This window comes from Nerophis lumbriciformis, linkage group LG20 (genome assembly GCF_033978685.3).
Source record: "Nerophis lumbriciformis linkage group LG20, RoL_Nlum_v2.1, whole genome shotgun sequence".
In the NCBI taxonomy this organism is placed as follows: domain Eukaryota; kingdom Metazoa; phylum Chordata; class Actinopteri; order Syngnathiformes; family Syngnathidae; genus Nerophis; species Nerophis lumbriciformis.
In genome coordinates, this window is record NC_084567.2 from 40,880,494 (window position 1) to 40,893,020 (window position 12,527).

The 12,527-nt window shown below is 41.4% G+C and overlaps 1 protein-coding gene across 3 annotated transcripts in view; it reads left to right on the plus strand.

The window, feature by feature from the left end:
• The window catches only part of LOC133619687 (phospholipid-transporting ATPase ID-like), a 98,180-nt gene that overhangs the window by 21,131 nt on the left and 64,522 nt on the right, over nt 1–12,527 (plus strand). For all 3 annotated transcript variants that reach the window (XR_009817456.2, XM_061980904.2, XM_061980905.2), the window contains exons 8-10: nt 6,679–6,749; nt 6,809–6,891; nt 6,960–7,118. Coding sequence is in view for 2 of the 3 variants with exons in the window: in XM_061980904.2 (XP_061836888.2) it covers nt 6,679–6,749; nt 6,809–6,891; nt 6,960–7,118 (313 nt within the window). In the remaining variant the exon portion in view is untranslated. The remainder of the gene's footprint in view (nt 1–6,678; nt 6,750–6,808; nt 6,892–6,959; nt 7,119–12,527) is intronic.

A 12,527-nucleotide genomic window follows, 5' to 3' on the forward strand; every position in this document is an offset into this window, starting at 1 on the left:
CCCCCTTCAAGACAAAAAAGTACTAAAAACAGTCACTTTTGCCTCTTTGAGCTGTAATTTGACCCCCTTAACATGCTTCAAAACTCACCGAACTGAACACACACACATCAGGACTGGCAAAAATTGCGATTTAATAAAAAAAACCTAACCCCAAATCTCAAAATTGCGCTCTAGCGCAATTTTTGAATAAAACGCAGAAAAAACTGCTCCTCGGAAGAAAAAAATGACAAAACTGCCTGTAACTCCCACTGGGAAGGTCGAAGAGACATGAAACAAAAACCTCTATGTAGGTCTCACTTAGACCTACATTTCATAATCGTACATCCTTGGGCAGAAATCAACAGAAAGTTGGCAATTCCCCCTTCAAGACAAAAAAGTACTAAAAACAGTCACTTTTGCCTCTTTGAGCTGTAATTTGACCCCCTTAACATGCTTCAAAACTCACCGAACTGAACATCCACACATCAGGACCTGCGAAAATTGTCTTTTAATGAAAAAACCGAACCCCAAAACTCAAAATTGCGCTCTAGCGCCCCCTAGGAAAAAAAAATAGACTGCCTGTAACTCCCACTAGGAAGGTCGGAAAGACATGAAACAAAATTCTCTATGTAGGTCTGACTTAGATCTAGATTTCATAATTGTACATCCTTGGGCAGAAATCAACAGAAAGTTGGCAATTCCCCCTTCAAGACAAAAAAGTACTAAAAACAGTCACTTTTGCCTCTTTGAGCTGTAATTTGACCCCCTTAACATGCTTCAAAACTCACCGAACTGAACACCCACACATCAGGACCTGCGAAAATTGTCTTTTAATGAAAAAATCGAACCCCAAAACTCAAAATTGCACTCTAGCACCCCCTAGGAGAAAAAAAAAAAACTAGACTGCCTGTAACTCCCACTAGGAAGGTCGGAAAGACATGAAACAAAATTCTCTGTGTAGGTCTGACTTAGACCTAGATTTCATAATTGTACATCCTTGGGCAGAAATCAACAGAAAGTTGGCAATTCCCCCTTCAAGACAAAAAAGTACTAAAAACAGTCACTTTTGCCTCTTTGAGCTGTAATTTGACCCCCTTAATATGCTTCAAAACTCACCGAACTGAACACACACATCAGGACTGGCAAAAATTGCGATTTAATAAAAAAAACCTAACCCCAAATCTCAAAATTGCGCTCTAGCGCAATTTTTGAATAAAACGCAGAAAAAACTGCTCCTCGGAAGAAAAAAATGACAAAACTGCCTGTAACTCCCACTGGGAAGGTCGGAGAGACATGAAACAAAAACCTCTATGTAGGTCTCACTTAGACCTACATTTCATACATCCTTGGGCAGAAATCAACAGAAAGTTGGCAATTCCCCCTTCAAGACAAAAAAGTACTAAAAACAGTCACTTTTGCCTCTTTGAGCTGTAATTTGACCCCCTTAACATGCTTCAAAACTCACCGAACTTAACACCCACACATCAGGACCTGCGAAAATTGTCTTTTAATGAAAAAACCGAACCCCAAAACTCAAAATTGCGCTCTAGCGCCCCCTAGAAAAAAAAAAATAGACTGCCTGTAACTCCCACTAGGAAGGTCGGAAAGACATGAAACAAAATTCTCTATGTAGGTCTGACTTAGACCTAGATTTCATCATTGTACATCCTTGGGCAGAAATCAACAGAAAGTTGGCAATTCCCCCTTCAAGACAAAAATGTACTAAAAACAGTCACTTTTGCCTCTTTGAGCTGTAATTTGACCCCCTTAACATGCTTCAAAACTCACCGAACTGAACACACACACATCAGGACTGGCAAAAATTGCGATTTAATAAAAAAAACCTAACCCCAAATTTCAAAAAATGCTGAAAAAACTGCTCCTCGGAAGAAAAAACTGACAAAACTGCCTGTAACTCCCACTGGGAAGGTCGGAGAGATATGAAACAAAAACCTCTATGTAGGTCTCACTTAGACCTACATTTCATAGATTGACAACCCCCCCCGCAAAAATCAACAGGAAGTTTGCTATTCCCCCTTCAAAACAATTTTTTTGTAAAAACCGGTCACCTTCCTTCAAAAACTATCTCCTCTGAGCGCGTTTGTCGTTTCGGCTTCAAACTAACACAGGAGAGAGATTGAACCCTTGTGTATAAAAGTACAGAACAGCGTTTTTCTAACTGCTCCGGTTTTGATTTTATGACCCTTCAAAGAACCGCTGCGCTGATGCTGCTGCGCTGCTGTTTTTTTTAAAGATGGCTGCTTTAAAGCAGGAAGCACCAGCGTGGAAGTTTGCTATTCCCCCTTCGAAACTAATTTTTTGTAAAAACCGGTCACCTTCCTTCAAAAACTATCTCCTCTGAGCGCGTTTGTCGTTTCGGCTTCAAACTAACACAGGAGAGAGATTGAACCCTTGTGTATAAAAGTACACAACAGCGGTTTTCTAACTGCTCCGGTTTGGATTTTATGACCCTTCAAAAAACCGCTGCGCTGCTGTTTTTTTAAGATAACTGCTTAAAAGCAGGAAGCACCAGCGTGCCCACACAATGCAGACAAGGTAGGTACACTAGACAAAAGTATTGGGACACTTATGACTAAAACTGGACAAAAGTATTGGGACACTTAGGACTAGCACCTGCCAAATACGCGGGCCCGACCAACGCTGCTTGCAGCTTTAATTTTAAATTGCCTTTCAAATGTCTATTCTTGCTGTTGGCTTTTGTCAAATACATTTCTCCAAAAAATGCGACTTATACTCCAGTGCGACTTATATATGTTTTTTTCCTTCTTTATTATGCATTTTCGGCCGGTGCGACTTATACTCCGAAAGAAAAACATGACAAAACTGCCTGTAACTCCCACTGGGAAGGTCGGAGAGACATGAAACAAAAACCTCTATGTAGGTCTCACTTAGACCTACATTTCATAGATTGACAACCCCCCTGCAAAAATCAACAGGACGTTTGCTATTCCCCCTTCAAAACAAATTTTTTGTAAAAACCGGTCACCTTCCTTCAAAAACTATCTCCTCTGAGCGCGTTTGTCGTTTCGGCTTCAAACTAACACAGGAGAGAGATTGAACCCTTGTGTATAAAAGTACAGAACAGCGTTTTTCCTAACTGCTCCGGTTTTGATTTTATGACCCTTCAAAAAACCGCTGCGCTGCTGTTTTTTTAAGATGGCTGCTTAAAAGCAGGAAGCACCAGCGTGCCCACACAATGCAGACAAGGTAGGTACACTAGACAAAAGTATTGGGACACTTATGACTACCAACCGGACAAAAGTATTGGGACACTTAGGACTACCACTGGAAAAAAAGTATTGGGACACCTACACTGGACAAATGTATTGGGACACTTAGGACTACAACTTGACAAAAGTATTGGGACACTTGGGACTAAAACTGGACAAAAGTATTGGGACACTTAGGACTAGCACCTGCCAAATACGCGGGCCCGACCAACGCTGCTTGCAGCTTTAATTTTAAATTGCCTTTCAAATGTCTATTCTTGCTGTTGGCTTTTGTCAAATACATTTCTCCAAAAAATGCGACTTATACTCCAGTGCGACTTATATATGTTTTTTTCCTTCTTTATTATGCATTTTCGGCCGGTGCGACTTATACTCCGAAAGAAAAACATGACAAAACTGCCTGTAACTCCCACTGGGAAGGTCGGAGAGACATGAAACAAAAACCTCTATGTAGGTCTCACTTAGACCTACATTTCATAGATTGACAACCCCCCTGCAAAAATCAACAGGAAGTTTGCTATTCCCCCTTCAAAACAATTTTTTTTTAAAAACCGGTCACCTTCCTTCAAAAACTATCTCCTCTGAGCGCGTTTGTCGTTTCGGCTTCAAACTAACACAGGAGAGAGATTGAACCCTTGTGTATAAAAGTACAGAACAGCGTTTTTCCTAACTGCTCCGGTTTGGATTTTATGACCCTTCAAAAAACCGCTGCGCTGCTGTTTTTTTAAGATGGCTGCTTAAAAGCAGGAAGCACCAGCGTGCCCACACAATGCAGACAAGGTAGGTACACTACACAAAAGTCTTGGGACACTTCAGACTAAAAGTAGACAAAAGTATTGGGACACTTATGACTACCAACCGGACAAAAGTATTGGGACACTTAGGACTACCACTGGAAAAAAAGTATTGGGACACCTACACTGGACAAATGTATTGGGACACGTAGGACTACAACTTGACAAAAGTATTGGGACACGTACTACTAAAACTGGACAAAAGTATTGGGACACTTAGGACTAGCACCTGCCAAATACGCGGGCCCGACCAACGCTGCTTGCAGCTTTAATTTTAAATTGCCTTTCAAATGTCTATTCTTGCTGTCGGCTTTTGTCAAATACATTTCTCCAAAAAAATGCGACTTATACTCCAGTGCGACTTATATATGTTTTTTTCCTTCTTTATTATGCATTTTCGGCCGGTGCGACTTATACTCCGAAAGAAAAACATGACAAAACTGCCTGTAACTCCCACTGGGAAGGTCGGAGAGACATGAAACAAAAACCTCTATTTTGGTCTCACTTAGACCTACATTTCATAGATTGACAACCCCCCGCAAAAATCAACAGGAAGTTTGTTATTCCCCCTTCAAAACAAATGTTTTGTAAAAACCGGTCACCTTCCTTCAAAAACTATCTCCTCTGAGCGCGTTTGTCGTTTCGGCTTCAAACTAACACAAGAGAGAGATTGAACCCTTGTGTATAAAAGTACACAACAGCGTTTTTCTAACTGCTCCGGTTTTGATTTTATGACCCTTCAAAGAACCGCTGCGCTGATGCTGCTGCGCTGCTGGTTTTTTTAAGATGGCTGCTTTAAAGCAGGAAGCACCAGCGTGGAAGTTTGCTATTCCCCCTTCAAAACAAATTTTTTGTAAAAACCGGTCACCTTCCTTCAAAAACTATCTCCTCTGAGCGCGTTTGTCGTTTCGGCTTCAAACTAACACAGGAGAGAGATTGAACCCTTTTGTATAAAAGTACAGAACAGCGTTTTTCTAACTGCTCCGGTTTTGATTTTATGACCCTTCAAAGAACCGATGCGCTGATGCTGCTGCGCTGCTGTTTTTTTTAAGATGGCTGCTTAAAAGCAGGAAGCACCAGCGTGCCCACACAATGCAGACAAGGTAGGTACACTAGACAAAAGTCTTGGGACACTTCAGACTAAAAGTAGACAAAAGTATTGGGACACTTATGACTACCAACCGGACAAAAGTATTGGGACACTTAGGACTACCACTGGAAAAAAAGTATTGGGACACCTACACTGGACAAATGTATTGGGACACTTAGGACTACAACTTGACAAAAGTATTGGGACACGTACTACTAAAACTGGACAAAAGTATTGGGACACTTAGGACTAGCACCTGCCAAATACGCGGGCCCGACCAACGCTGCTTGCAGCTTTAATTTTAAATTGCCTTTCAAATGTCTATTCTTGCTGTTGGCTTTTGTCAAATACATTTCTCCAAAAAATGCGACTTATACTCCAGTGCGACTTATATATGTTTTTTCCCTTCTTTATTATGCATTTTCGGCCGGTGCGACTTATACTCCGAAAGAAAAACATGACAAAACTGCCTGTAACTCCCACTGGGAAGGTCGGAGAGACATGAAACAAAAACCTCTATGTAGGTCTCACTTAGACCTACATTTCATCGATTGACAACCCCCCCGCAAAAATCAACAGGAAGTTTGCTATTCCCCCTTCAAAACAAATTTTTTTGTAAAAACCGGTCACCTTCCTTCAAAAACTATCTCCTCTGAGCGCGTTTGTCGTTTCGGCTTCAAACTAACACAGGAGAGAGATTGAACCCTTGTGTATAAAAGTACACAACAGCGTTTTTCTAACTGCTCCGGTTTTGATTTTATGACCCTTCAAAGAACCGCTGCGCTGATGCTGCTGCGCTGCTGTTTTTTTTAAGATGGCTGCTTAAAAGCAGGAAGCACCAGCGTGGAAGTTTGCTATTCCCCCTTCAAAACAATTTTTTTGTAAAAACCGGTCACCTTCCTTCAAAAACTATCTCCTCTGAGCGCGTTTGTCGTTTCGGCTTCAAACTAACACAGGAGAGAGATTGAACCCTTGTGTATAAAAGTACAGAACAGCGTTTTTTCTAACTGCTCCGGTTTGGATTTTATGACCCTTCAAAAAACCGCTGCGCTGCTGTTTTTTTAAGATGGCTGCTTAAAAGCAGGAAGCACCAGCGTGCCCACACAATGCAGACAAGGTAGGTATACTAGACAAAAGTATTGGGACACTTATGACTACCAACCGGACAAAAGTATTGGGACACTTAGGACTACCACTGGAAAAAAAGTATTGGGACACCTACACTGGACAAATGTATTGGGACACTTCGGACTACAACTTGACAAAAGTATTGGGACACGTACTACTAAAACTGGACAAAAGTATTGGGACACTTAGGACTAGCACCTGCCAAATACGCGGGCCCGACCAACGCTGCTTGCAGCTTTAATTTTAAATTGCCTTTCAAATGTCTATTCTTGCTGTTGGCTTTTGTCAAATACATTTCCCCCAAAAATGCGACTTATACTCCAGTGCGACTTATATATGTTTTTTTCCTTCTTTATTATGCATTTTCGGCCGGTGCGACTTATACTCCGAAAAATACGGTAGCTTTATTCCACCTAATGTCAAACCATATTTCCAGGCAGACCTTCTTTTGCTCTCCAGCAGCGAGCCTCTCAATCTGGTCTACGTTGAAACAGCAGAATTAGACGGGTATGACCCCATATTATTTCCCGCTTCTTTCCGTTCTCATGTCTTCGTGATCTTTTTAGTGAAACCAACCTGAAAGTGAAACAGGCTCTGACTGTCACTGGAGAGCTGGGAGGAAGCGTTGAAGCACTGGCCAACTTCAACGGTGCGACCCAAATGTTATTTGGGGTTACACGTCTGACAATATGTAAATAATGTATCTGTTTCTTTCAGGTGAAGTAAGATGTGAACCTCCAAACAACCGTCTAGACAAATTTAAAGGCACACTAACAGTGGATGGACAAATGTACTCTTTGGACAACGACAAAGTGCTTCTACGAGGATGCACTCTGAGGAACACAGATTGGTGCTTTGGACTGGTTATCTTTGGAGGTAAACCTAAAACCGCCGTCTACTATTGACACCTCTACTCACCTATGGCAGGGGTGCTCGCGGTCGATCGCGGAGGGTGTGTTAGTCGATCGCCAGCCAGGTGATGTGTATTTCTGGTCTTGTCGTCCTCGTCCGGACAGGGGCAACAAGACAATGCGACTGATTTAAAAGAGACGTCGGAGACGCTTTACTGAACCAAAAGTTGCTTTATTATAAGCGAGCCTCATTATGCAGGACTGCAGTACCTGGAGGAGGTCAAGTCAAAAAATGAGGCAATTCCAACTTGGAGGAGCCTTTCTCTGTCTGGGTGTGTGTTAATTCAGGAGATTTCAACCTGACCATGTAAGGCAGTGAGTGACGTGCGGTGAGGTTGATGGCTGGTGAGGCACTGACTTCATCACAGTCAGATTTACAAACATATGAACCCTAAAGAGTATCTTATTCACCATTTGATTGGCAGCAGTTAACGGGTTATGTTTAAAAGCTCATACCAGCATTCTTCCCTGCTTGGCACTCAGCATCAAGGCTTGGAATTGGGGGTTAAATCACCAAAAATGATTCCCGGGCGCGGCGCCGCTGCTGCCCACTGCTCCCCTCACCTCCCAGGGGGTGATCAAGGGGATGGGTCAAATGCAGAGGACAAATTTCATTACACCTAGTGTGTGCGTGACAATCATTGCTACTTTGACTTTATTAAACGGAGCAAAGCGCTTGGTGTAATGTAATTTTCCCCTCGCAGAGAGTGCACTGCTGTGTTTAGATGGAGACAGGTGTGGACAATATTGGAGACACACTAAAAGTACACAGCGAAGGAGAAAACTATTTGATGTTGCTTTTATTTTCTCAATACAGCGTCCATCAGCTGCTGTGACTGAGCGTTGTGACAATCATTGGTACTTTAACTTAACTTTAACTTTACACATACAAACTGTAGCACACAAAAAAAGCACATTTAATAAAAAAAAACTTTATTATGGTCTTACCTTTACTTATAAATTAAGTCCATGCGCCGCAACTAAAGCCCTCACTTAAACTTTCCACGTGCAAGATTGAATCTATTTAAAAAAGTGTAACCGAGGGTTTATAAATGTCGCCTATACTGTATGAAACTACAAAATAACAAACACGGAGGCTCCAGTTTACACGAGGACCACTTTATTTACCTTCTTTCAAAAACCTCCGCAACGTGACATCACTTCCGCTCTTAGCGCCTTCAAAATAAGAGCTCAAGGCATATACTGTATAACAGCGCATAACAGGAACTTAACATCACAAAGAGGAAAGCCCATGAAAATAGGTTACAAAAGTTATTTAATAAGAAGCCAAAAAGTGCAAAAACAATAATGTTCGTGTTGGAGGAGTTGTGAATTAGGTACACATGCAGTCTGCAGGTGTATCTAATGTTGTGTCCCTGCAGTCATTCACAACTCCTCCAACACGAACATTATTTGTTTTTGCACTTTTTGGCTTCTTATGAAATAATTTTTTTAAATAGATTCAATCTTGCACGTGGAAAGTTTAAGTGTGGGCTTTAGTTGATATAACAATTCTACGGCGGGGGTGCAGGAGGCGAGCCTCAGCCAGTGCGTCTTTTGCAGCCGTTTTATGATCGCTCAGCACAAGAAATACTTTACACACATACAGTTGTTGACAAAATACACTGTACATTATATACCTCAGCTAACTAAACTATGGAAATGTATAATATAGTTCATATAGCAATGCGGTCTCACTGCACAGCAGGCCAGCAGTTAGCCGAGTCATTGCGCAATCCATGTTGAGGCACTGAGTGACGTGCCTCAACTGGCTGCTGATCACCGCGCCGTCTCCTCCACTTTTGCATTCCGAAGTCTGAGTTTATTGCCTCTTCTCGTGAGAGAGTTAACCCAGTTCACATGCGAATGTCCAACTAAGGCTACTTAATTTATTATGGGCTCAACCATTATTTGCTTAAACCTGGTGGTTCGCTTTCTCCAAGTTCAATATAAACATTCACCACATGTAGAACATAATATAAATATATTATATTATATATAATATAAAACTTGTTTCGGTGCCAATACAACTTTTTCTGCAGTGTAATTTTTTTGTCATGTTTTGGCTCGATAATAAGCCTTCTTACGCTCCTATGAGTAATTTTCCGGGATCTACGCCAGTGTTTTTCAACCACTGTGCCGTGAGATACAGTCTGGTGTGCCGTGGGAGATTATCTAATTTCACCTATTTGGGTTAAAAATATTGTTTGCAAACCAGTAATTATAGTCTGCAAATGATGTGTTGTTGTTGAGTGTCGGTGCTGTCTAGAGCTCGGCAGAGTAACCGTGTAATACTCTTCCATATCAGTAGGTGGCAGCAGGTAGCTAATTGCTTTGTAGATGTCGGAAACAGCGGGAGGCAGTGTGCAGGTAAAAAGATGTCTAATGCTTAAACCAAAAATAAACAAAAGGTGAGTGCCCCTAAGAAAAGGCATTGAAGCTTAGAGAAGGCTATGCAGAACGAAACTAAAACTGAACTGGCTACAAAGTAAACAAAAACGGAATGCTGGACGACAGCAAAGACTACTGCGGAGCACAATGTACATCCGAACATGACACGACAATCAACAATGTCCCCACAAAGAAGGATAAAAACAACTGAAATATTCTTGATTGCTAAAACAAAGTAGATGCGGGAAATATCGCTCAAAGGAAGACATAAAACTGCTACAGGAAAATACCAAAAAATAGGGAAAAAAGCCACCAAAATAGGAGCGCAGGACAAGAACTAAAACACTACGCATGGGAAAACAGCAAAAAAGTCCAAATAAGTCAGGGTGTGATGTGAAAGGAGGTGACAGTACACCTACTTTGAGACAAGAGCTATAGTGATGCATGCTTGGTTATGCTTTAAAGTCATATCCAACAATTGCGACAACGACTTTTTACTGTCAACTGAGTTTCGTTTTTAATGATTTCTGCTGGTGGTGTGCTGTTGAGTGTCGGTGCTGTCTAGAGCTGCAGGTAAAAAGGTGTCTAATGCTTAAACCAAAAATAAACAAAAGGTGAGTGCCCCTAAGAAAAGGCATTGAAGCTTAGGGAAGGCTATGCAGAACGAAACTAAAACTGAACTGGCTACAAAGTAAACAAAACCAGAATGCTGGACGACAGCAAAGACTACTGCGGAGCACAATGTACATCCGAACATGACACGACAATCACCAATGTCCCCACAAAGAAGGATAAAAACAACTAAAATATTCTTGATTGCTAAAACAAAGCAGATGCGGGGAAATATCGCTCAAAGGAAGACATGAAACTGCTACAGGAAAATACCAAAAAAAAGAGAAAAAAGCCACCAAAATAGGAGCGCAAGACAAGAACTAAAACACTACGCATGTGAAAACAGCAAAAAAGTCCAAATAAGTCAGGGTGTGATGTGAAAGGTGGTGACAGTACACCTACTTTGAGACAAGAGCTATAGTGATGCATGCTTGGTTATGCTTTAAAGTCATATCCAACAATTGCGACAACGACTTTTTACTGTCAACTGAGTTTCGTTTTTAATGATTTCTGCTGGTGGTGTGCTGTTGAGTGTCGGTGCTGTCTAGAGCTGCAGGTAAAAAGGTGTCTAATGCTTAAACCAAAAATAAACAAAAGGTGAGTGCCCCTAAGAAAAGGCATTGAAGCTTAGGGAAGGCTATGCAGAACGAAACTAAAACTGAACTGGCTACAAAGTAAACAAAACCAGAATGCTGGACGACAGCAAAGACTTACTGTGGAGCAAAGACGGCGTCCGCAATGTACATCCGAACATGACATGACAATCACCAATGTCCCCACAAAGAAGGATAAAAACAACTAAAATATTCTTGATTGCTAAAACAAAGTAGATGCGGGAAATATCGCTCAGAGGAAGACATGAAACTGCTACAGGAAAATACCAAAAAAAAGAGAAAAAAGCCACCAAAATAGGAGCGCAAGACAAGAACTAAAACACTACGCATGGGAAATGTCAAGACTAGGACTTTGGCTTGGTTTGTTCTCCCGAGGTGCAAATGAACATTTGGACCGGATGTGGCGTGAAGGTAAATACATTATTTATTTAACACTATAACTACAAAGAAAATGATCAAACAAAAAGCGCGCACCGGGGGCGGAGGTACAAAACTAGACTATAAACACAAAACTTGCACATTGGTAGAAACTATGAACAATTAAACAAAACACTAACTGTGGCATGAATCGAAACAAAACTTACTTGACATGGCATGAAGTGCGCAGAGGTACATAGAGTGTGACAGGGGGCATAAATGCGGGGATGTCGTCAGCACGAACAACAGAAAATGAATGAACTTAAATACTATGGACATGATTAGTGAAAGCAGGTGCGTGACTCAAAACGTGAAACAGGTGCGTGACGTGACAGGTGAACTAATGGTTGCTATGGTGACAAGCAAGAGTGCACAATGAGTCCAAACGTGGAACAGGTGAAACTAATGGGTAATCATGCAAACAAGACAAGGGAGTGAAAAGCCAGAAACTAAACAAAACATGACTTAAAACAAAACATGATTACACAGACATGACAGGAAAACAGCAAAAAAAAGTCCAAATAAGTCAGGGTGTGATGTGACAGTACACCTACTTTGAGACAAGAGCTATAGTCATGCATGCTTGGTTATGGTTTAAAGTCATATCCAACAATTGCGACAACGACTTTTTACTGTCAACTGAGTTTCGTTTTTTAATGATTTCTGCTGGTGGTGTGTCTCCGTGTTTTTTCGACGCAAAAATGTGCCTTGGCTCAAAAAAAGGTTGAAAAACACTGCTCTACGCAACTCCGTCGTCCCCGGGTCGACCTCTTGAGGTTAAGTAGTGTCAAAACGCTCATGGAAATGTGAGCTGGCACAACTTGTCCTGCCACAACTCTCGCCTCTTCATGTGCATTGACTGAAACAAACGTCGCCGGAATTTTTTTGTATATGTGCGTCATTTGTATTATGTCAAGTAAGGAGACAGACGTCACGTAAGACTGTACAGTACCAATATAAATGTACCGGGCAGAGGTGGGACCAAGTCATTGTTTTGCAAGTCACAAGTAAGTCTCAAGTCTTTGCCCTCAAGTCCGAGTCAAGTCCCGAGTCAAGACAGGCAAGCCCCGAGTCAAGTCCAAAGTCAAGACTGGAAAGTCTCAAGTCAAGTCCTAAGTCCTGCATTTTGAGTTCCGAGTCCTTTCAAGTCCTTTTAACCACAGACTAATATATTAACACAGATTGTGTATGCTTTTCAAACGCTGTATTTATTTATTAAAACAAGTGCATTTTAAATTGCAGGAAAGAAAATTGTGCTGACATTGCACTTTATAATAGCACTATTAACCAGTCATTTTAAACATTAACTCATTCCTTTACAGAACAAACACATTGAAAAA